General features: G+C 42.9%; 1 protein-coding gene across 6 annotated transcripts in view; it reads left to right on the top strand.

The window, feature by feature from the left end:
* Nucleotides 1–21,211, top strand: part of aqr (aquarius intron-binding spliceosomal factor) — a 255,999-nt gene that overhangs the window by 212,718 nt on the left and 22,070 nt on the right. For all 6 annotated transcript variants that reach the window (XM_078233268.1, XM_078233269.1, XM_078233265.1 and 3 more), the window contains 13 exons: nucleotides 830–933; nucleotides 1,356–1,458; nucleotides 1,916–2,036; nucleotides 2,161–2,302; nucleotides 3,683–3,861; nucleotides 4,638–4,805; nucleotides 5,492–5,661; nucleotides 7,827–8,068; nucleotides 9,028–9,171; nucleotides 10,875–10,944; nucleotides 11,273–11,383; nucleotides 18,159–18,268; nucleotides 19,730–19,865. In XM_078233268.1, coding sequence (XP_078089394.1) covers nucleotides 830–933; nucleotides 1,356–1,458; nucleotides 1,916–2,036; nucleotides 2,161–2,302; nucleotides 3,683–3,861; nucleotides 4,638–4,805; nucleotides 5,492–5,661; nucleotides 7,827–8,068; nucleotides 9,028–9,171; nucleotides 10,875–10,944; nucleotides 11,273–11,383; nucleotides 18,159–18,268; nucleotides 19,730–19,865 — 1,800 coding nt within the window. The remainder of the gene's footprint in view (nucleotides 1–829; nucleotides 934–1,355; nucleotides 1,459–1,915; nucleotides 2,037–2,160; nucleotides 2,303–3,682; nucleotides 3,862–4,637; nucleotides 4,806–5,491; nucleotides 5,662–7,826; nucleotides 8,069–9,027; nucleotides 9,172–10,874; nucleotides 10,945–11,272; nucleotides 11,384–18,158; nucleotides 18,269–19,729; nucleotides 19,866–21,211) is intronic.

Here is a 21,211-nt window from a genome sequence, read left to right as displayed (position 1 = left end):
AATCAGTAAGACCATGGCTGACCTGATTGTAACCTCAACCCCACATTCCTGTCCACTTTGGAGAACCTTTCACTCCTTGCTTATCAAGAATCCTTCTATCTCTGCCTTAAAAATATTTTAAGACTCTGCTTCCATCATCTTTTGAAGAAGAGAGTTACAAAGACTCATGGTCGTCTGAGAGAAAAATAAATTCACCTCTGTCTTAAACAGATGACCCATTATTTTTAAAAGGTGCCCCCTAGTTCCAGATTCTCACACAAAAGGAAGCATTCTCTCCCTTCCACCCTGTCAATACCCCTCAGGATCTTACATGTTTCAATCAAGTTGCCTCTTACTCTTCTAAATTCCAGCAGATACAAGTGAAATCTGTCCATACTTTCCTCATAAGACAACCTGCCCATTACAGCTATTAGTCTAGTAAGCCTCCTCTGAACTGCGTCCAATGTATTTACATCCTTAAATAAGATAACCAATACTGTACACAGTATTCCAGATATGGCCTCACCAGTGCTCTGTATAACTGAAGTTTAACCTCCCTACTTTTGTATTCAGTTCTCCTCTCAATAAGAATTGACATATTATTATGTTTCCTAATTGCTTGCTATACCTGCAAGTTAGCTTAATTATAAATTTCCTCACCTTTTGGAAATTAATGTATTCAAGTCTATGCTGGAGGACATTTGGAAAGAAGACAATTGTCTCAAGTTTAACTGACTGAACTTGTGAAAAGTTTTGCTTCTCATTGCTGCTATAGCATTGGTATTTTAGATATTCGATAGGTATTGTGATTGCATGAATCTGATGGGACTGTTGCTGATTTTCATTGCAGAGGGCAGCATTTGCTCACTTTCCCGAGCTACACGATTTTGCTTTGTCTAATGTTGCAGCTGTCGATACTCGAGAATCTCTAGTGAGACACTTTGGATCACTGAGGTAAACGTTTTGTTTTTTTCCCACCATGTTCCTTGTGTATGCACACGTTAAGTTCACATAGTATTTAGATCACAGAAATAGTGTCAACCAGTTTCTGCCGATGTTTATGCTCCACACAAGCTTCCTCCCACCTTGCTTCATCTCATACCCTGAAACATATCCAGCTGTTTCTTTCTCCCACATTTTGGTTCCACTTTAATGCATCTGTGTCATTTCCTTCACTACTCCCGTGAGCTAACAAAACTCCACATTCTCGCCACTGCTCAATTTAACTACCATGTTCCGAAAGGATTTATCGAGACTCAGCTTTTCAACTTCATTCTATTTTTTATTTCTTTATCCTTCTGAAAACTTGGATGGACAGCTTGCGTGAGGAATTGCAAACATTAAAATGCTAAAATAGTCTTGTTTTCCATTTACAGCCCCAACACACTGCACGAAGTGGCATCGTATCTTTGCCTTTTGCCCTCCCTACCTGAAGAGGAGAATACCTGTTATGAAAAGGAATTTCTCTTAGAGATGCTGGTAGGTATTCGAATGAAAAGACAATGGGTTGACCTAATATTGGGGCATTTTTCAAATGGAGGACATTGTGGCACAGTGGTTAGCAATGCTGCCTCACAACGCCAGGGACTTGGGTTCAATTCCGGCCTTGGTGACTGTCTGTGTGGAGTTTGCACGTTTGCCCTGTGTCTGCGTGGGTTTCCTCCAGGTGCTCCGGTTTCCTCCCACAGTCCAAAGTGCAGGTTAAGGGGATTGGTCATGCTAAGTTGTCCCTCAGTGGCCCAAAATGTGTGGGTTGGGTGGATTGGCCATGGTAAATGCGCACGGTTACGGAGATAAGTTTGGCAGAGGGTGGGCCTGCGAAGGTGCTGAGTTGGTGCAGACTTGATGGGCCGAATGGCCTCCTGCACTGTCGGGACTCTGTGATATGATTCTATGATTGTTACTCATTTAAAGTTGCTTTTCATTATTCTAACAGGTGTCCCGACACGAACGCCGAATATCCCAAATTCAACAATTAAATGAGATGCCACTTTACCCCACAGAAAAAATAATCTGGGATGAAAACATTGTACCGACAGAATATTACTCTGGCGAGGGTATGACATTTATTTAGGCTTGTGGATATTGTTTTTCCTCTTGGGCAATGCTGCAGCCCTTTTGATTTAAAAACCTAAACTTTGTAGGACAGGTTCTGAATTGTATCTTCTTTTGTTATGCCAGGTTGCCTTGCCTTGCCGAAACTGAATTTACAGTTCTTGACTCTCCATGACTACCTCCTGAGGAATTTTAATCTCTTTCGTCTGGAGTCCACGTACGAGATTAGACAGGATGTGGAGGATGTGATCAGCAGACTGAAGCCATGGTGGGTAACAATGTGCATAATTGCACCATTCCGTTCAGACTTGCATTTCTTTCTCTCTTCCAGAATTTCCATTCAATGTAGATTTTGTGATTGTTCTAAGGTGTGCGGGTTAGGTTGATTGGCCATGGTAAATTGCCCCTTAGTGCCCGGGGGACTCGCAGGGTAAATATGTGGGGCTACGGGGATAGGGGTTGGGTAGGGTTGTGGCCAGTGCAGACTCGATGGGCCAAATGGCCGCCTTCTGCATTGTAAGGATTCTTGAAGGTGGGTTCTATAAATTTAAGGTGCAGGAAATCCAATCAAATGTTTACGGTTTGATTAAAATTTTCCATTTTAAGTATTTGGGTTCCATTCCTTTTTTAAATTAATAATATTTTTCCAAACAGGCAGTCATAATAAATAAGCAATACTCCCCTCATTAAAAAGGAACGTTCCCAATGGTGGGGGAGTCCAGAACTAGGGGTCATAGTTTGAGGATAAGGGGTAAACCTTTTACAACTGAGGTGAGGAGAAATTTCTCCACCCAGAGAGTGGTGAATGTGTGGAATTCACTACTGCAGTAAGTAGTTGAGGCCAAAACGTTATCTGATTTCAAGAAGAAATTAGATACAACTCTGGGGCTAAAGGGATCAAGGGATATGGAGGGGAAGAGGGGAATCAGGATATTGAATTCAATGATCAGCCATGATAATGAATGGCGGAGCAGGCTCAAAGGGCTGAATGGCCTCCTCCTGCTTCTAGTTTCTATGTTTCTATGTTAATTGAATTCACATGCACTCCATACTAAGCGCGGGTATTAGATTTCCCAGTCCGGCTGCAGTGGGAAGGGTGTTGCAGTTCCCAGTCCACTCCAGAGTGGAAACAGACACAGATTCACTTTAAAACAGTCACCAGCAGTTGAGTTTTTTATTTTCTCTATGTTTAGAAAACCTCCTTTGAAATTTGTCTGATTAGTGTTTTGGGTTTGGGAACATTGCTGTGACTGGAGTGCAGTGAAAACATATTTTTACCTCTCCTTCTCTAACTATTCCAGTGTTTAGAGTAGAGGTAAATAAGCTACCTATACTAACATGTACTGCTTGTTTAGGAAATTATTTCTGATGCTTGTGTTTTTCTTCTCATTGGATCAATATTTTTAAAAATGTGTTCAAACTCCTGTCATCCTTTTAAAGCATATTTTACATAGCTATTCTAAAATGATTCTGGGATCGCAATGGCTTCTTAAGCTGTTTTTGTTGTCCAGTGTTATTGAAAACAATTTTATTTAGACCAATTGAAGTTGTGTAATATTTTTATGGGGCTATTTTCTTACCATTGATATAAGATCATTGACTTTACTGTATTTTGGATGAATCATTAATTTGTTCAATGGCTTCGCAGGCAGGGGGAATATGGCGGAGTTGTATTTGGTGGCTGGGCCCGAATGGCACAGCCTATCGTCACTTTCTCCATTGTCGAAGTAGCAAAACCAAACATTGGGGAGAACTGGCCAGCAAGAGTCCGTGCGGATGTAACTATCAACTTAAACGTCCGATATCAAATCAGAGAGGAATGGGAAGGTAACTCCAAGCACTTTGTAATGGGAGTGAAGGGTATTATTTTCAGAGGGTGCATAAGGGTATTGTAACTTCTCTTTTCCAAACATCACGTGGTTTATTTATTCATCTGTGGAACATGGGCATCGCTGGCCGGCCAGCATTTATTGTCCATTCCTAGTTGTTGTTTTCCAAACATCAAATGGGACAGGCAGCATGTTGGCACAGTGGTTAGCACTGCTGTCTCACAGCGCCGGGGACCTGGCGTTGGGTCACTGTCTGTATGGCGTCTGCACGTTCTCCCCGTGTCTGCGTGGGTTTCTTCCAGGCGCTCCGGTTTCCTCCCACAGTCTGAAAGACGTGCTGGTTAGGTACATTGACCTGAACAGGCGCCGGACTGTGGCGACCAGGGGATTTTCACAGTAACTTCATTGCAGTGTTAATGTAAGCCTTACTCGTGATGAATAAATAGACTTTAAACTTTAACTTTGAAAGTAGTCATGAATCAATTCCAGATGCTGAAAAATTAATTTGAATCGCCCACAGACATAGAAAAGAAAAATAAAATCCAGAATTCATTTTTAATGAATTGAGCAAAAATTATTTGTAATTATTTAACTAGATGTATCTTGCTTGAATGTTTGACAATGTCGTTTTGGACATGCTTGCACTATTAAAGTGTGGAGCAGGGTAAATCCTCTCGCTGTTCCAAATAGTCACAGTGTTTGTGTCATTTGTTGGTTCAATTCAGATAGCGGGGTCTTATACATTTCTCTTGTTTTCTGTTTTCAATTCCGTAGCACTTCGCAAACATGATGTCTGCTTCCTTATAACTGTCCGACCAGTGTTGGCCTACGGCACAAAGTTTGAACGAAATCAACCATTTGCAGAGCAGTATGGGCTCTTCTTTGTGCGAGGATGTGAAATTCAAGGCATGCTGGATGAGAAGGGACGGGTCATTGAAGAAGGTATATAGAACCATACAGCACAAGAATAGGCCCTTCGGCTCACCAAGCCTGCGCTGATTCCTAATCCTTATTTAGTCCTACTACCTATTGCTCATATGAGGATTTTATCCCATGATTTTGATTGCAGAATTAAATTTCTATATTTTTTTTAAAAAAAGAATGAGCACTAATAATATGCTTTACATTATTTCAGTTTAATTCAGTTGCCCATATTCTCACATCTGAGTCAAGAGTCAAAATCTCAGTCCAGAACTCTTGTACAAAATCTAGCTTGATAGTTCATTGCAGCTCTGAGGAGTGCTACATTGTTGGGACGTCTATCGGATGAGATGTTAAACCGACGCACTCTGCGTGTTCAGATAGATCTAAAAGATCCCATGGCACTCTTCAGAGTAGAGAAAGGAGTTTCCCCCAGTACCATTAAAATAGATGATCCAATTATTTATCACCTGTTTGTTGCAGTTTCCTGCTTGCAAATTGTCTCCCCTGTGTGTCTTTTAAAGAATCCACAATGACTGTACTTTAAAAATACTAACTGGCCATGAATTGCTTCCAGTCACCCTAACGATGTGAAAGGAGCTATTGGGGAAGTTGTTCTCTGTTGAGCAATTATATCTTTAAGACTGAGAGTATATCACTGTATTCCTAATGTAACTCACACTGGCCACTATTTCTCCCTTTCACAGGGCCTGAACCTAAACCGAAGCTGAAGGGAGACTCACGAACATACCGAGTGTGGCTAGATCCCAACCAGTATCAGCAAGACATGAGCTTCTCCATTCAGAATGGGGCTGAAGATGTCTACGAAACCTTCAACATTATCATGAGAAGGAAACCCAAGGAGAATAATTTTAAGGTGAACATAACGCAATTTGTAGAAATGCAGCTTTCTGTTTTACGCAGTTAGCAAACCAATTGTCATTGCAAGAAGAAAGATTGTTGCTGGAATATTGATCCAGAGAGTGAGAGTTTAAATCTCACCAGGGCAGTTTGGGAATTTGAATTCAATTTGAAAGCGCTTCTCTCAGTCCAAATCTTACCATGAATCCCTCATATTATCAAAACCCAGCTAGTTCACTAATATCCTTTTGAGAAGTCAGTCCTGTCTTGTCCCGGCCGATATATGATTCCAGTCTCATACCACTGTCATTGACTCCTCATTGGTTTAGAAAATCACACATTTGTATCAAACCACTAGCAGTCCAAGAACAAGGTCAATCACAAAATGGTTTCTTGGACAACTAGAAATGGTCAACAAATGGTGTCTTGCCATATGCAACCACATCCTAAGAATGAATTTTTTAAAAGTTACCTTCATTTCTTACCTGGGAATACCAATTCATATCCATAGCCTCTTAATTTCACAATGGAATACACTTTGTAATTTTCAGTAAATTAGCAGTATGGTTATGTGTATTTAACAAAACACTGATGCAGTCTCAATGTTGATTAAGTTTAGCAGTGACTTTACATATGCATGTAATGCATGTCGAGAGGGCTAGAATACAAGAGCAGGGATGTACTTCTGAGGCTTTATAAGGCTCTGGTCACACCCCATTTGGAGTATTCTGAGCAGTCCTGGGCCCCATATCTAAGGAAGGTTGTGTTGGCCTTGGAAAGTGTCCAGAGGAGGTCCACAAGAATGATCCCTGGAATAAAGAGCTTGTCATATGAGGAATGGTTGAGGACTCGAGGTCTGTACTGGTTGGAGTTTAGAAGGATGAGGGGAGATCTTATTGAAACTTACAGGATATTGCGAGGCCTGAATAGAGTGGCCGTGGAGAGGATGTTTCCACTAGTAGGAAAAACTAGAACCAGAGGGCACAACCTCAGGCTAAAGGGACGATCCTTTAAAACAGAGATGAGGAGGAATTCTTTCAGCCAGAGAGTGGTGAATCTGTGGAACTCTTTGCCGCAGAAGGCTGTGGAGGCCGGGTCATTGAGTGTCTTTAAGACAGAGATAGATAGGTTCTTGATTAATAAGGGGATCAGGGGTTATGGGGAAAAGGCAGGAGAATGGGCATGAGAAAAATATCAGCCATGATTGAATGGCAGAGCAGACTCGATGGGCCGAGTGGCCTAATTCTGCTCCTATGTCTTTTGGCCTAATGTTTTTAACATTTCAAATATTCAACTTAAATCAGATTGGAGACTAATGACCTTTGGAATCTTCATTCTGACATTTATTTTCAAAAACATTTGCCGGAACTTTACCAGAACGCCCACCCTGATTCCGGGGTGGTCGAGACTCGCAGAATGGCATTCTCCGTTGGCCTCAGGTGGGACCTTACGAGCCTCGGGCGGGCAAGACAGCAGTTATGTCAAAAACCTGGTCTGAGATAGTCATCAGAGCAGCTGCTTCAATTTAACATAGAAACAAAATACTGCAGCTGTTGGGAATCGGAAATAAAAACAGAAAATACTGGAAATACTCAGCAGGTCTGACAGCATCAGTGGAGAAACAGCTAATGATTCAGGTCGATAACCCTTCATCAGAGTTCTGTTGAATTGTCATTGACTTGAAATTTTAACTCTCTCTCTCCACAGATGCTGCCAGACCTGCTGACTACTTCCAGCATCTTAAGTGTTCAGCAGACCCTGTTCTGTTCAATCATTGACCACCCCAAACTGTTCCAATAATTAAACTCACCTGATGAAGGAGCAGTGCTCCGAAAGCTCGTGCTGCCAAATAAACCTGTTGGACTTTAACCTGGTGTTGTGAGCCTTCTTACTGTGCCCACCCCAGTCCAACGCCGGCATCTCCACATTATAAACTAAACAACTATGTCCCTGTTACAATGGTCTGTAGTATTGCTTCACAATTCCTCAATGTTTTTATGGATATCTGTGCATTTACTGCCATTTCACCATTACCCTTTGCACGTTGAATTGATGGTTAGAGACAGAAAAGATTTTGTATATAACTCATCTCACCACCAGAACTTCTTTTTGTATTTTACAATACTTCACTGCTGTGGCTTTCATTTGGCGTGACTGCTTTCAAATTAATTTCATCTTCAGGCGGTGCTGGAGACTATCCGGAATCTAATGAACACAGAGTGTGTCGTTCCTGACTGGCTTCATGACATTATCCTTGGATATGGAGACCCAGGAAGTGCTCATTATTCCAAAATGCCGAATCAGATTGCCACACTGGACTTTAATGACACTTTCCTCTCTATTGCGCACCTGAAGGCTAGTTTTCCTGGATGTACCATTAAAACAACGGTCGAGGACCTTGCTCTACAGAAACCTCCCTTCAGGTAACAGATACCATGATATAAACTGACATGTGTTAGAATGTAACCGGTGACAACTTTGGATGTAATGTGACCAATGGAAACAAGATGAGGGTCAGCTGACCCAGTAAAACATGGAACCAATTACAGACTGATGTAATAGTCAGCTGACCAGCTGATTCACTATAAATAAGGAACTATGTGGAATTATGGTGAGCTTGGAGTGGCCCAGGGCAAGGCCCCAAGTTTGGAATAATGATGTTTCTTTATTAAACCCTTTCTTTGATTTATAAGTTGGAGTAAGTTTTGTTGTATTTTCATTAGCTGCATTTTGAAGAGTTCCTTCTGAAGGAACATGTGCAACCTTTACATCAGGCAGTGGTGTCGTCGTATCTTCACTGGGCTAATAATCCAGCGACGCAGATAATACCCTGGGGACCCAGGTTCAAATCCCACCAAAGCAATTGGTGAAATTTGAACTCAATAAAAGTCTGAAATTAAGAGTCTAATGATAACCATGAAACCATTGTCAATTGTCAGAAAAATCCATCTGGTTCACTAATGTCCTTTAGGGAAGGAAATCTGCCATCCTTACCTGGTCTGGCCTACATGTGACTCCAGACCCACAGTAATGTGGTTGGCTCTTAAAATGCCCTCTGAAATGGCCTAGCAGGTCAATCAGTTCAAGGGCAATTAGAGATGGGCAATAAATGCTGGTCCATCCAGCGATACCCACGTCCCATGGACAAAAAAAGTACCTGAAAATATTAATATCTTTGAGCATTGTGACACATTATTTTGGTGCAGGTTATCATCTTCCTTTACATACACCTTGTATGTAGCATTGTACAGCATAAAGTCACCGTAACACTGAATATTTTTAATAGAATAATGTTAAAGGCAGAATGGTTCTAGTTAAGGAGGAAAAATATGAAATGATTTTGTCATGACCAATGCAAGCATTCTCTCCATCCCCGCTTTAGGATCACATTCCCTGTAATGTGTGGAAAGGGCAAAAAACGAAAAGGGGAGAATGATGACGGAGGGAAGGAAGAGACTCAAACTCTAACTGTTGAACCGCATGTAATTCCAAACAGAGGACCGTACCCATACAACCAGCCCAAAAGGTAAAAGCAAAGCATCTTCCTATATCACCCAACTATGTGTTTGTTGACTCAACTGACCTATTTTAGCTTCTAACCGGTTAGACTTAGTGGACCCTACAGCCCATTTTCACTTATTTCCATATGCCATTTACAGAGAAGGATACCATTTGACCTTCTGTTATCAGGGTCAAATGGGGATCAGAAGCCTGAATTGTGTGAGGAATAGTCACTCACCTGTCATTTTCTCCTGTATGGCCAATTAGTGATCAAAAGGTGGGCTCACTATCCCACTAAGGACACCTGGGCTGTCTCTTGAAGCTGGAGGGTCAATAAGACGCCATCCAACTTGGAAGCAGCAGCATTTGAGTGAGTGGGGTGGGGGGGCATGGTGGAGGTGACTTTTGTCCAACTTTTATAAATCTTAAATTTTTTTTAAAAAGGCATTAGCACCCAGGCCACCACTCTGGAGGAGAAACCCCCAAATTCCTTGCACACCACTTTGGGGCCAAACAATTTAGCCCCCTATTTCACCCTGTTCCCAGGAGTTGGTCATGGGAGAACTGTCAGTGTCTGAATTTGAGTCACAATGAGGAAGGCATACCAGAGAATATTTTAATTGGGAACATGCTTGCTCAGCACATCTCGATACTGCTTAAACTTCAGCCATGATCAAAATGTTTGGTGGAGCAGGCTTGAAGGGCTGAATGGCCTACTCATGTTTCTATATTCTAAGTTTCTATATTTCCTGCTTTAAAGCAGCACATGCTTGGAGTTAGTAAGGAAATAATTTTGCAAGGGAAAGAATGCATTGGTATCAGAAGGATGCTTGGGAAGAGTAAAGTAGAAGAAAGCAATAGATAAGTAGGAACTTGCATTTATACGTTGTCTAATGAAGTCCCAGAAAAATGTCCCGAGTCCTTCACATCAATAAGCTGCGTTATGCAGTGACTATTAAATTGGTAAATTCAGCAGTTATTTCTAAGTAAGTTCTACAAACAGCAGTCAGGTGAATGACGAGGTGATACGTTTTGAATGATGGTTAATGGTAAAGATTTGGACAGGGCACTGAGAATTTCTTTTTTTTAAATGAGCATTTCAGAATATTCTAGCTGTTGCATGATCTTGGGCACATTTTTATAGACGTGTTGCTTGATACTTTGTCAAGAAAATGCTGTGTCCCACTTTAATTCAAAGTGATCTTTAGCCCTGGGAGTGGGTTCCAAGCAGGCTATATGTTACGAGAACTTGTATGGTACACAGCCGCATGCCAGGTTATGTATAGGTATCAGTAAACCTCTCGTGAATCCCCGGACAGCCCAGGGGACAAGATCACGTCCCTGTTTAAGGTCAGCCACTGATTTGAACAAGTGGAATTTACCTTATCAGCAATGCTCTGCATTAAGAAGTCAAAGCTATCAGAGGGTGAAAGGAAACATTTCAGACAGTTAGGTTTTAAAAATAGGTTTTATTAATAACAGCGATAGCATTAGCAAAGGAACAGCAACACGATAGCCTAGGAATGGCTGTGGGAGGCAGGCAAGACTGTATTTTATGATGAAAAGTTATATTGAAATGTCGATGACGCGTTGGCCAAGGGAGTTATGAGCCCTGAATGTTCGGCCATCAATTTGTAAATCAAAATAATATGTTTTTTCTTGACATAAATATGCATGCTGCTTGTAAACTTATTCTCATGCGGATCTACACTTGGGTTTTAATTACAGAAACACTATTCAGTTCACACCCACACAGATAGAAGCAATTCGGGCTGGTATGCAGCCAGGTCTAACAATGGTAAGAACATTTTGAAACTTTTAGCTTTTACTACCTAATATTTCTTCCAGTTTTAGCAAGTGTTTGTGGGCTGTGTTTAATGTTGCCAATGCAAAATACCAGGGTTGCTGGAAATTTGCAATATAAGCCAAAAAATGCTGGAAGTACTCAGTAGCCATGATGTAGCCATGATAACCAACGCCGGCATCTCCACATCATTGGTCTTTAACCTGGTGTTGTGAGACTTCTTACAGACTCAGTAGGTCAGGCAGCATCAGTGGAAAATGTTTGATGCGACTCTGGGTGTTTTTTATAACTGTTGTCCTTTAACGCTGTGTCTGTGTTCTAGGTGGTGGGGCCACCAGGTACAGGAAAAACGGACGTGGCGGTACAGATAATTTCTAATCTGTATCACAACTTTCCAGAACAGAGGACACTGATTGTGACCCATTCCAACCAGGTACATCAACAATAAGCAGCTTCACTAATCCCACCGGTTTGGAATCCGTCAGGCTGAGATATCTTAATGTTCATATTGTATGTAGCATAGGTCTCATTAAACCTGTAGTTGTTGATGACAAGTTGTGTGTGCAGTGCCCTGAGGAGGTGCACGATCCCTCGAGAAGCGAATTTTTCATTTGTGGTTTGCCATGGATGTAACTGGATAGCCCAGTGATGGCTTACTTATTTTTTTTAAAAAATCAATGCTACCTTTATACGTGGGGGCAGGAGAATGTTAGAATGCTCGTCCTTATGAATGCACATGATATTTTTTCCATTTCGACCATCAATTTTCAATATTGAGAACCTGTTGGTCAGAAAAAAACACAAGCTGGAGAAACCGGCTCTGGACTGGGGTGGGCACGGTCTCACAACACCAGGTTAAAGTCCAACTGGTTGATTTGGAATCAAGAGCTGTCAGAGTGCTGCTCCTTCATCAGGCTCACCTGATGAAGGAGCAGCGCTCCGAAAGCTCGTGATTCCAAATCAACCTGTTGGACTTTAACCTGATGTTGTCAGAAAAAACCCAACCAGGTGTAGCAAAATGTATCCTCTTGTCCCCAATTAACATACTAAATTCTAATCTCAGAACAGTACCCTCAGCTTTTAAGTAATTATTTTTTTAAAACATCGACCGTCCTTATGGCTTTAGTAAGTGAGGTTGTCAGCTTGCTCGATGTGAATTGTTTTTGTGGATTGGGCTAGTTACAGAGGAGACCAATATTTGTGTGTGATCTATGTGGCGAACAATGCAAAGAGGCTGTCATCAGTCTGAACTAGATTCAAAAATAGTTTTCAAACAGTACATGACAACACTCAACACAGTTGGCTGTATCTAATGTTTTTAACTTCTTGAAACCTCAGTGATTTAGAAATCTGGTTTGAACCTTAGCGGCTAAGATTTTGAACAGCATTGTAAAATACATTCGTTCCATCAGTTTGACTTTTTGTGATCATGTGCTGAATAGTTCTTTTCAATTAGTGCCCAACCAATATTGATGGCACATCTTGTGGAGGGAGAAACAGAGTAACCTTACCAATCTGTGTTTTTTTAATCATTCGTGGGACATGGGCATCGCTGGCAAGCCAGCATTTATTGCCCATTCCTAGTTGCCCTTGAGAAAGTGGTGGTGAGCTGCCTTCTTGATTCGCTGCAGTCCGTGTTCTGTGGGTTGACTCACAATGCCGTTAGGGAGGCAATTCCAGGATTTTGACCCAGCAACTGTGAAGGAACGGCCAATATATTTCCAAGTCAGGATGGTGAGTGACTTGGAGGGGAACTTGCAGTTGGTGGTGTTCCCATGTATCTACTGCCCTTGTCCCTCTAAATGGAAGTGGTCATGAATTTGGAAGGTGCTGTCTAAGGATCTTTGGCGAATTGCTTCAGTGCATCTTGTAGATAGTACACACTGCTGCTACTGAGCGTCGGTGGTGGAGAGAATGGATGTTGGTTGATGTGGTACCAATCAAGCGGGCTGCTTTGTCCTAGATGGTGTCAAGCTTCTTGAGTGTTGGAGCTGCACCCTTCCAGGCAAGTGGGGAGTATTCCATCACACTCCTGACTTGTGCCTTGCAGATGGTGAATAGGCTTTGGGGAGTTGGGAAGTGAGTTACTTGCCGCAGTATTCCTAACCTCTGACCTGCTCTTGTAGCCATTGTGTTTATGTGGCGAGTCCAGTCGAGTGTCTGGTCAATGGTAACCCCAAGGATGTTGCCAGTGGGGGATTCAGTGATGGTTACACCATTGAATGTCAAGGGGTGGTGGTTAGAGTGTCTCTTATTGGTGATGGTCATTGCCTGGCACTTGTGTGGTGTGAATGTTACTGCGACTTGTCAGCCCAAGCCTGGATATTGTCCAGATTTTGTTGCATTTGAACATGGACTGCTTCAGTATCTGAGGAGCATGACTCCACTTCAGTTAAAGCTCATTCAGTTTTGCACTGCAGAACTTGCTGGTTAATAATGACTGTTTATGAAGGATCATTGTGGAGTATAAAAGCAGGGAGGTCTTGCTGCAATTGTACAAGGTACTGGTGAGGCTGCAACTAGAGTACTGTGTGCAATTTTGGTCCCCTTATTTGCGGAAGGATATATTGGCCTTGGAGGAAGTACAGAGAAGGTTCACCAGGTTGATACCGGAGATGAGAGGGTTAGCTTATGAGGAGAGATTGAGTAGATTGGGCCTGTACCCGTTGGAGTTTAGAAGGCTGAGGGGAGATCTTATAGAGACATATAAGATAATGAAGGGACTAGACAGGGTAGAGGCAGAGAGATTCTTTCCCCTTAGAAAGGAAACAAGAACTAGAGGACACAGCCTCAAAATAAGGGGGAGTCAGTTTAGAACAGAGTTGAGGAGGAACTTCTTCTCTCAGAGGGTAGTGAATCTCTGGAATTCTGTGCCCATTGAAGCAGTGGAGGCTACCTTGTTAAATATGTTTAAGTCACAGGTAGATAGATGTCTGATCAATAAGGGAATTAAGGGTTATGGGGAGCGGGTGGATAAAAGTGGAACTAAACCACTCTCAGATCAACCATGATCTTATTGAATGGCGGGGCAGGCTCGAGGGGCTAGATGGCCTACTCCTGCTCCTATTTCTTATGTTCTTATGTTCTTATTGCTGCCACTAAACTCATTCTTTTTCGAGGTGGCAGAGTTTGTTTCCCTCCTGATGTTCATTTTGATAATGCCCGTTTTTAAAAACCCCAAGATTGACATCTCCTCTGCACTGTTTAATGTATGATGTGGAGATGCCGGCGTTGGACTGGCACAGTAAGAAATCTCACAACAACAGGTTAAAGTCCAACAGGTTTATTTGGTAGCACGAGCTTTCGGAGCGCTGCCCCTTCATCAAGTGAGTGACTCACCTGATGAAGGAGCAGTGCTCTGAAAGCTTGTGCTACCAAATAAACCTGTTGGAGTTTAACCTGTTTAACGTACTTTGTTTTTTATTCCTCTTAGCCCTGGTGTTGTCTTACACTGTTGTTTTTTTGACTCATTGAGGTTTTTAAGTTCACAAATATACCTGACTTGGGAAAGCTGCCATTTTGTGTAACAGCAATTAATCAGATCAAACTGTTCAGATGCAATGCAGCAGCAGCCTGTAAGAGGCGAGGTTTAGTTGCCAGAAACTCCAGTCAGGCTGCAGTGAGGTAAATTCAAATGCAGCAGCAACAGAGAGCAAAACATTTAAGAATTCAAAAAGTGCAGTGATGTTCCAGAACAAATACTAAATCATGCAGCAATGTTTCCAGAGTAAAGTACATACGAGTAGGAAATAATATTAATGAACCCGGTTGCTATTGTTATCCACTGATTATATAGTTACCTTTGATAGAGCAAAAAATTTGGACGGCGCAGTGGCACAGTGGGTTAGCACTGCTGCCTCACAGCACCAGGTCCCGGGTTCGATTCCTGGCTCGGGTCATTGTCTGTGCAGAGTCTGCATGTTCTCCCCGTGTCTGCGTGGGTTCCCTCCGGGTGCTCTGGTTTCCTCCCACAGTCCAAAGATGTGCGGGTTAGGTTGATTGGCCATACTAAATTGCCCTTAGTGTCAGGGGGGATTAGCGGGGTAGATATGTGGGGTTGCGGGGATAGGGCCTGGGTGGGATCTTTGTCTGTGCAGATTTGATGGGCTGAATGGCCGCCTTCTGCACTGTAGGGGTTCTATGCTAAAAAATAACCGCTGGAATTCTACCGCCCCACCCGCCACGGGAATGGGAGCGGGCAAGGGGTGGACAGTGGGAAGGTCTGTGACCTCGGGCAGGATTTTCTGGTCTTGGGTCGAGCGGGGCCGTAAAATCCCGCACGATATCGTTAATTCCAGGAAGTGGAATGTGTTGAGACTAACGCCTTTCAGACTGTGGGAGGAAACCGGAGCACCCGGAGGAAACCCACGCAGACACGGGGAGAACGTGCAGACAGTGACCCAAGCCGGGAATTGAACCCGGGTCCCTGGCGCTGTGAGGCAGCTGTGCTAACCACTGTGCCACCACAATGGAGCCACTTTAATTGGAGTTCAAGAAGACTCTCGTACTGAGGTTCTTGACAGTTGGTTTTTTTTTTGGTGCTAATTTTCAGATCTATTATTTGCAGATATTTTCTGTTACCATTGAGGTATCGCCCTGTCCGTAGGGAGTGAAGTGAATTTGTCGAATATACCTCCTCCAGTATGACCTGTTTCCACTTGTGTTCCCTTTAGGCTTCAACATTTTTCCAGAACTCCCAGTCCTCACCTTCTAAACAAAACAATTTATAAGCTGTTTGCGAGCGGAAAGATCATAAGACTTTAATGGGAAGCATTTCAGCGTTTAAACTAAATATAAACCCAGATTGTTTCCCCTCATGATTTAATCTGTGTTTGATTTCTCAACATTTGTGACTGATGTTTAAGTTTTTAACCATATTAGAAATTTGCAGTTCTTTTTAAGGAGAGATGAACATTTTAGGTCCAGTTGGATGCGATCAGTGCCCATTGGCTGGGTTAAATAAATGTTAAGCTGCGGGAAGATGCTGCGCTTTTAGTTACATTTTAGCAGGTTGCTCAAGAAACACTGCTAGGATTGCATGCCTTCATATCAGCACATGCATTTGTGTCACACTACGATTTGTGACCTGTTTTGCACAAATAACACAGTGTAAAATCTTTCAAAGCCTTTTAATATACTCAGAATTGATTTGTATAAGTAACTGATGAAAGACGTTGGCCGGAACTCCAACCCCTCGCCCGCCGTGGAATCAGAGCGGGCGAGGGACCGACAACGGAAATCTCCATTGACCTCGGACAGGGATTTCCAGTCTCGCTCGCGCGAGGTCATAAAATCCCGTCTGTTATGTAGTTAATTTTAGACAGAGTTGTGCTTCATTTAAAGACCATTAGAATCCTCGAGATTTGCTTATTGAATACTGAGGTAAGTTGGGGACAAATGCCAAAGCCATGTTCTATGACTCTAAATGGGTAAGAGCGGAGTTTCTAAATTGTTAACTCATTGGTGGGATTTCTGCAATTATATCTAAGCTCATCGCTATTTGACTAACCTTTTAAACATAGAAACCCTACAGTACAGAAAGAGGCCATTCGGCCCATCGAGTCTGCACCGACCACAATCCTACCCAGGCCCTACCCCCATATTCCTACATATTTTACCCACTAATCCCTCTAATCTACACATCCCAGGACACTAAGGGGCAATTTTAGCATGGCCAATCAACCTAACCCGCACATCTTTAAACTATGCCAAAAGCATCAGCTACTAAAATAAAAGAGGTTGTAGAGATGTGAGCAATTTTTAAGTTCTTAGCAATGTGAACTTGGCTCAACCAAGCATGATAATCGAGGCAGAGGAACTAAAAACAGGGAGTACTGGACAGTCAAAGACATGATGTGATTGATTCCGACCAAAAAGGTTTGACCAAGAATTCAACAAATGTTAGTTCTTTGTCGTTTTCTTTTTACAAACATTACCCTAGTATAATCACACTTCCAATGATGCATGAAAGATTTTGTAAGGAGAAAAGTATTTCTTTTTAAATCAAGTTGTCTGAAGAAGGAATGTGTAAAGCATTTTTGAACATACACGAGGGACTAATTTAAGTGAACTTTGGAAGTGGAGGTTGATTGCACACCAATTGAGCACCACATCAGTCAGGTGAAGAGGCCAAATATAATTTGAATAGCTGTTAAGTTCTCGCTCAGACTATTTTTAGCAACACCTCTTTGAAGTCTCTGGCTTCATCTGAAACTTGAGAAAACCTGGCAGTCTCTGAGAATCAACCAGGCCAAAATCAAAGAGGGGGGAAAGGAAATTGGCAATTCCAAAAACAACGCAAAGAGTTCCAACAAATGGACTTCTCACAAAGAAAAACAAATGAACTGAGAGAGTGACGTTGAAAGGAGACCTTATTGATTCTTAACATGACAGAAGTGGAGGAGAAATATTGAAAATTGAAGGTGAAAAAGTCAGTTAGAAAGGAGAAATCGACATCCGATTCCTTGAACCATTTGTTTTGCTGGTTAAAATAGTACAGAATAAAGTAGATGAACTTGCACACCTGTTGAAACATTGCATATTCTAAACTACATTATACAAGATATGGATTTAAAAAAATTTTTGACCTGGTATGAAACTTATGCATAACATTTGAGAGATTTTCTCCAGACTAATACCTAAAAGTATTCTCTTTGCATGTGAGAGGCAGTGGGATCGTTGCCCACATTCTCCACTTTGATTTTGGGGCGGCGTGGTGGCACAGTGGTTAGCACTGCTGCCTCTCAGCTCCAGGGACCCGATTCCTGGCTCAGATCACTGTCTGTGTGGAGTCTGCACGTTCTCCCCGTGTCTGCGTGGGTTTCCCCCGGGTGCTTCAGTTTCCTCCCACAATCCAAAGATGTGCTGGTTAGGTGCATTGGCCATGCTCAGTTGCCCCTTAGTGTCCCTGGATGCGTCGGTTAGAGGGATTAGCAGGGTAAATATGTGGGGTTATGGAGATAGGGCCGAGGTGGGATTGTTGTCGGTGCAGACTCGATGGACCGAATGGCCTCCTGCACTGTATGGTTTCTATGATTTCTATTTGATTCAAATTTGATACAGTCATTCTTAAGCCAGGCTTACATTGTATGATGGGTGGAAGCGCTACCAAAACAATGCTCCTTTACATGCTGCAATAAATGTTTAATTCTGTTCAAACGTTGATCTTGTTTCTAAACGCCGAGTTGTCTGTTACTGTCAATCTCCAGGCGCTGAATCAGCTGTTTGAGAAGATCATGGCTCTGGACATTGACGAACGTCATCTTCTCCGTCTGGGTCACGGAGAGGAGGAATTGGAGACCGAGAAAGATTTTAGCAGGTGAGGAACTGGAAGGAGTGTGAAGATGGAGAGAAGAAAACTGGAACAAATCATAATCTGGAATTGATATTGATAGGATGGTCATTAATTTAGAATATAAAGGGTTTGTATGCTTGCAAACCCATGCAATGAAGATTACACAAAATGTGCTTTTGAAAGAAAATTTAAATGTCAAATTTTAGAAAAATGACCTCCAAGTAAATTTGTGTAAACGGGAAGATAGAGTTTGCACAGCAGCCTTTACTGAAACCTGTATTTGTATAATCTAGATGAAAACTTCCAATTGCACTCACAAGAGTTCATTTTGTCTTATGGAGCCAACTCTTGATGCTGCTGTTTTTATTTATCATTTACATTTTTACAAAAGATTTTTTTTTAAAAGCCGGTTTATGATTTCCAACATGTCTGTTCCAGTTTAAACACTGGACAGGACAGTATTTGGCTGTAGTTATCTGGCAGGTATTGTTCGCCCCTTAAAGACATTCTTTGGAAGTCATCTGTAATTACTGCCCGTTGCTTGTGTTAGTTGCTGAATTGCTGGAACAGTTAATTTATCATTTGCATTTTCAACCTTTTACCCCTGAATGGCTTTACCATTCCAGTCATTGTTTAAAGGGTGAAGTTACAATGCATGCTGGAACTGGTCATTATTCTTGAAAGTAATGCTGTAAGATTGTCTGTCCCCGACTGGTGAAGCACTACTTCCAAGATACCAATGAAGTGTTTGATACTTCTGGTTGTGGAACTTTGTTACAGCTGTGTTCTACTGTCTGTGATTGGTGAATGGGTGTCATGAACAACCCCTGTGAAAGGCACATACCACACAAGCGCACATATCACACGCACACATACACACTCCACACGCACACATACACACTCCACACGCACACATACACACTCCACACGCACACATACACACTCCACACACACACACCACACGCACACATACACACGCCCTGCCCACAAGCATGCACATGCGTGGCACACAGATCTATGTAGTGATTTAGTTTAACTTTTGTAAATCATTGGTGGTCTTAGTCTATGTTACATAGAATAAAATAGCTTATTTGACTGACCGTGCCAGAGATCTATTTTTAATTCATTCAAAAGATTTGTTGATGTCATGCTCCAGGCTTCACACTTATCTGCAGATGCAAAACAATATTTAAAAATTGGATACTTCTGAACTCCTCTGGGACTGATAGCACATTGAAGTTCACAAATCTCCCTCCTTGCAGGCATCAAACTCTGTTATTTAAAATTAGGCTTTGTTGCTTTAAATGGCCCTTTAGCAGAATAATACACTGTACATTAATGGTATAATAATCCTTTCCTTATAAAACTGGTAAAATATCATTCCACGTGTATGTACTTAAATCTAGATACAAGTATTTTTAGTTTGTGTGTGGACCAAATAATATCCAATACTACCATCTGACTCGTTTGCAATTTACTTTATAGATATGGTCGGGTAAATTATGTGTTAGCTAGGCGGCTGGAGTTATTGCGTGAAGTAGGACGATTGCAAGAGAGTCTAGGAGTGCCTGGAGATGTGTCATATACTTGTGAAACAGCTGGACATTTTTACCTGTATCAGGTAAGACCTTTGCTGTGTGGTAACTGTATCCATGTTCCATGTTGGTCCACATGGAAACACTCCGGTCATTGTTCTCGGTTTGATTCTGTTATAATTACATGCGTCACAAGGTTGTTTTGGTAACTTGTGGTGTCAACGGTAGGTTTCATTTGGCTTTGTGTGTCTTACTTCAAATAGTCTGTCTGTGGGATACTGTTTCTTTTCTTTTTAACCTGGAAATTCTTGTATCTGGGCATAGTAGATTATTTTTCTGTAATTGGTCTAACATTGCACTTTTTGCACTTCTATTTTACATATGTGACCCACCGCTTCAGTTATTAAATGACTACATCACGACAGGAAATCCTAACATCCTAACCCACATTTTACGACTCCTGCCACCAATCCCTCCCCCCACCCCCTCCCCCCAAAAATGGGAACGCAAAATCCTTTCAAGGTTACAACTTCAGAAGGTTTGTGCACATTCACCTTGTCCATATCTCCAGCAGGATTTGTGCATTCCTGCAAGGTGCTAAACTGTAAAACGGGACAGCATGGTGGCACAGTGGTTGGCACAGTGGTTAGCACTGCTGCCTCACAGCATCAGGGACCTGGGTTCCGGCCACGGGTCACTGTCTGTGTGGAGTTTGCATGTTCTCCCCTTGTCTGCATGGATTTCCTCCGGGTGCTCCGGTTTCCTCCCACACTCCAAAGATGTGCGGGTTAGGTTGATTGGCTATGCTAAATTGACCCTAGTGTCAGGGGGACTAGCAGGGTAAATATGTGGGGTTATGGGGATAGGGCCTGGGTGGGATTGTGGTCGGTGCAGCCTCGATGGGACGAATGGCCTCCTTCTGCACTGCAGGAATTCTATGACTCAGCACGGTTGAAAAAGCACAAACCAAAGTTCCTTTTAGAGTGCCCCTCTTGCTGTCAGCTGCTGTGACTGGAGAGACAACTAGATTAGTAAATGCAAATTTTCTGCCTATTAACTAGTGCAAAAGGAATGGCGCAGCTGAAGTGATCACAATACAGCACATATCCATTCTGCCCATTTCGCACTGCCCCACCCCCACGGTTCTGCTTCCCTGCCGCTCCCCCGCCCCCCTTGCCGCTCCCCCGCCCCCCTTGCCGCTCCCCCGCCCCCCTTGCCGCTCCCCCGCCCCCCTTGCCGCTCCCCCGCCCCCCTTGCCGCTCCCCCGCCCCCCTTGCCGCTCCCCCGCCCCCCTTGCCGCTCCCCCGCCCCCCTTGCCGCTCCCCCGCCCCCCTTGCCGCTCCCCCGCCCCCCTTGCCGCTCCCCCGCCCCCCTTGCCGCTCCCCCGCCCCCCTTGCCGCTCCCCCGCCCCCCTTGCCGCTCCCCCGCCCCC

This window comes from Mustelus asterias, chromosome 18, assembly GCF_964213995.1.
Source record: "Mustelus asterias chromosome 18, sMusAst1.hap1.1, whole genome shotgun sequence".
Lineage (NCBI taxonomy): Eukaryota > Metazoa > Chordata > Chondrichthyes > Carcharhiniformes > Triakidae > Mustelus > Mustelus asterias.
Note: the sequence above shows the minus strand (reverse complement) of the source record. Positions and strands in the feature narration are given on the sequence as shown.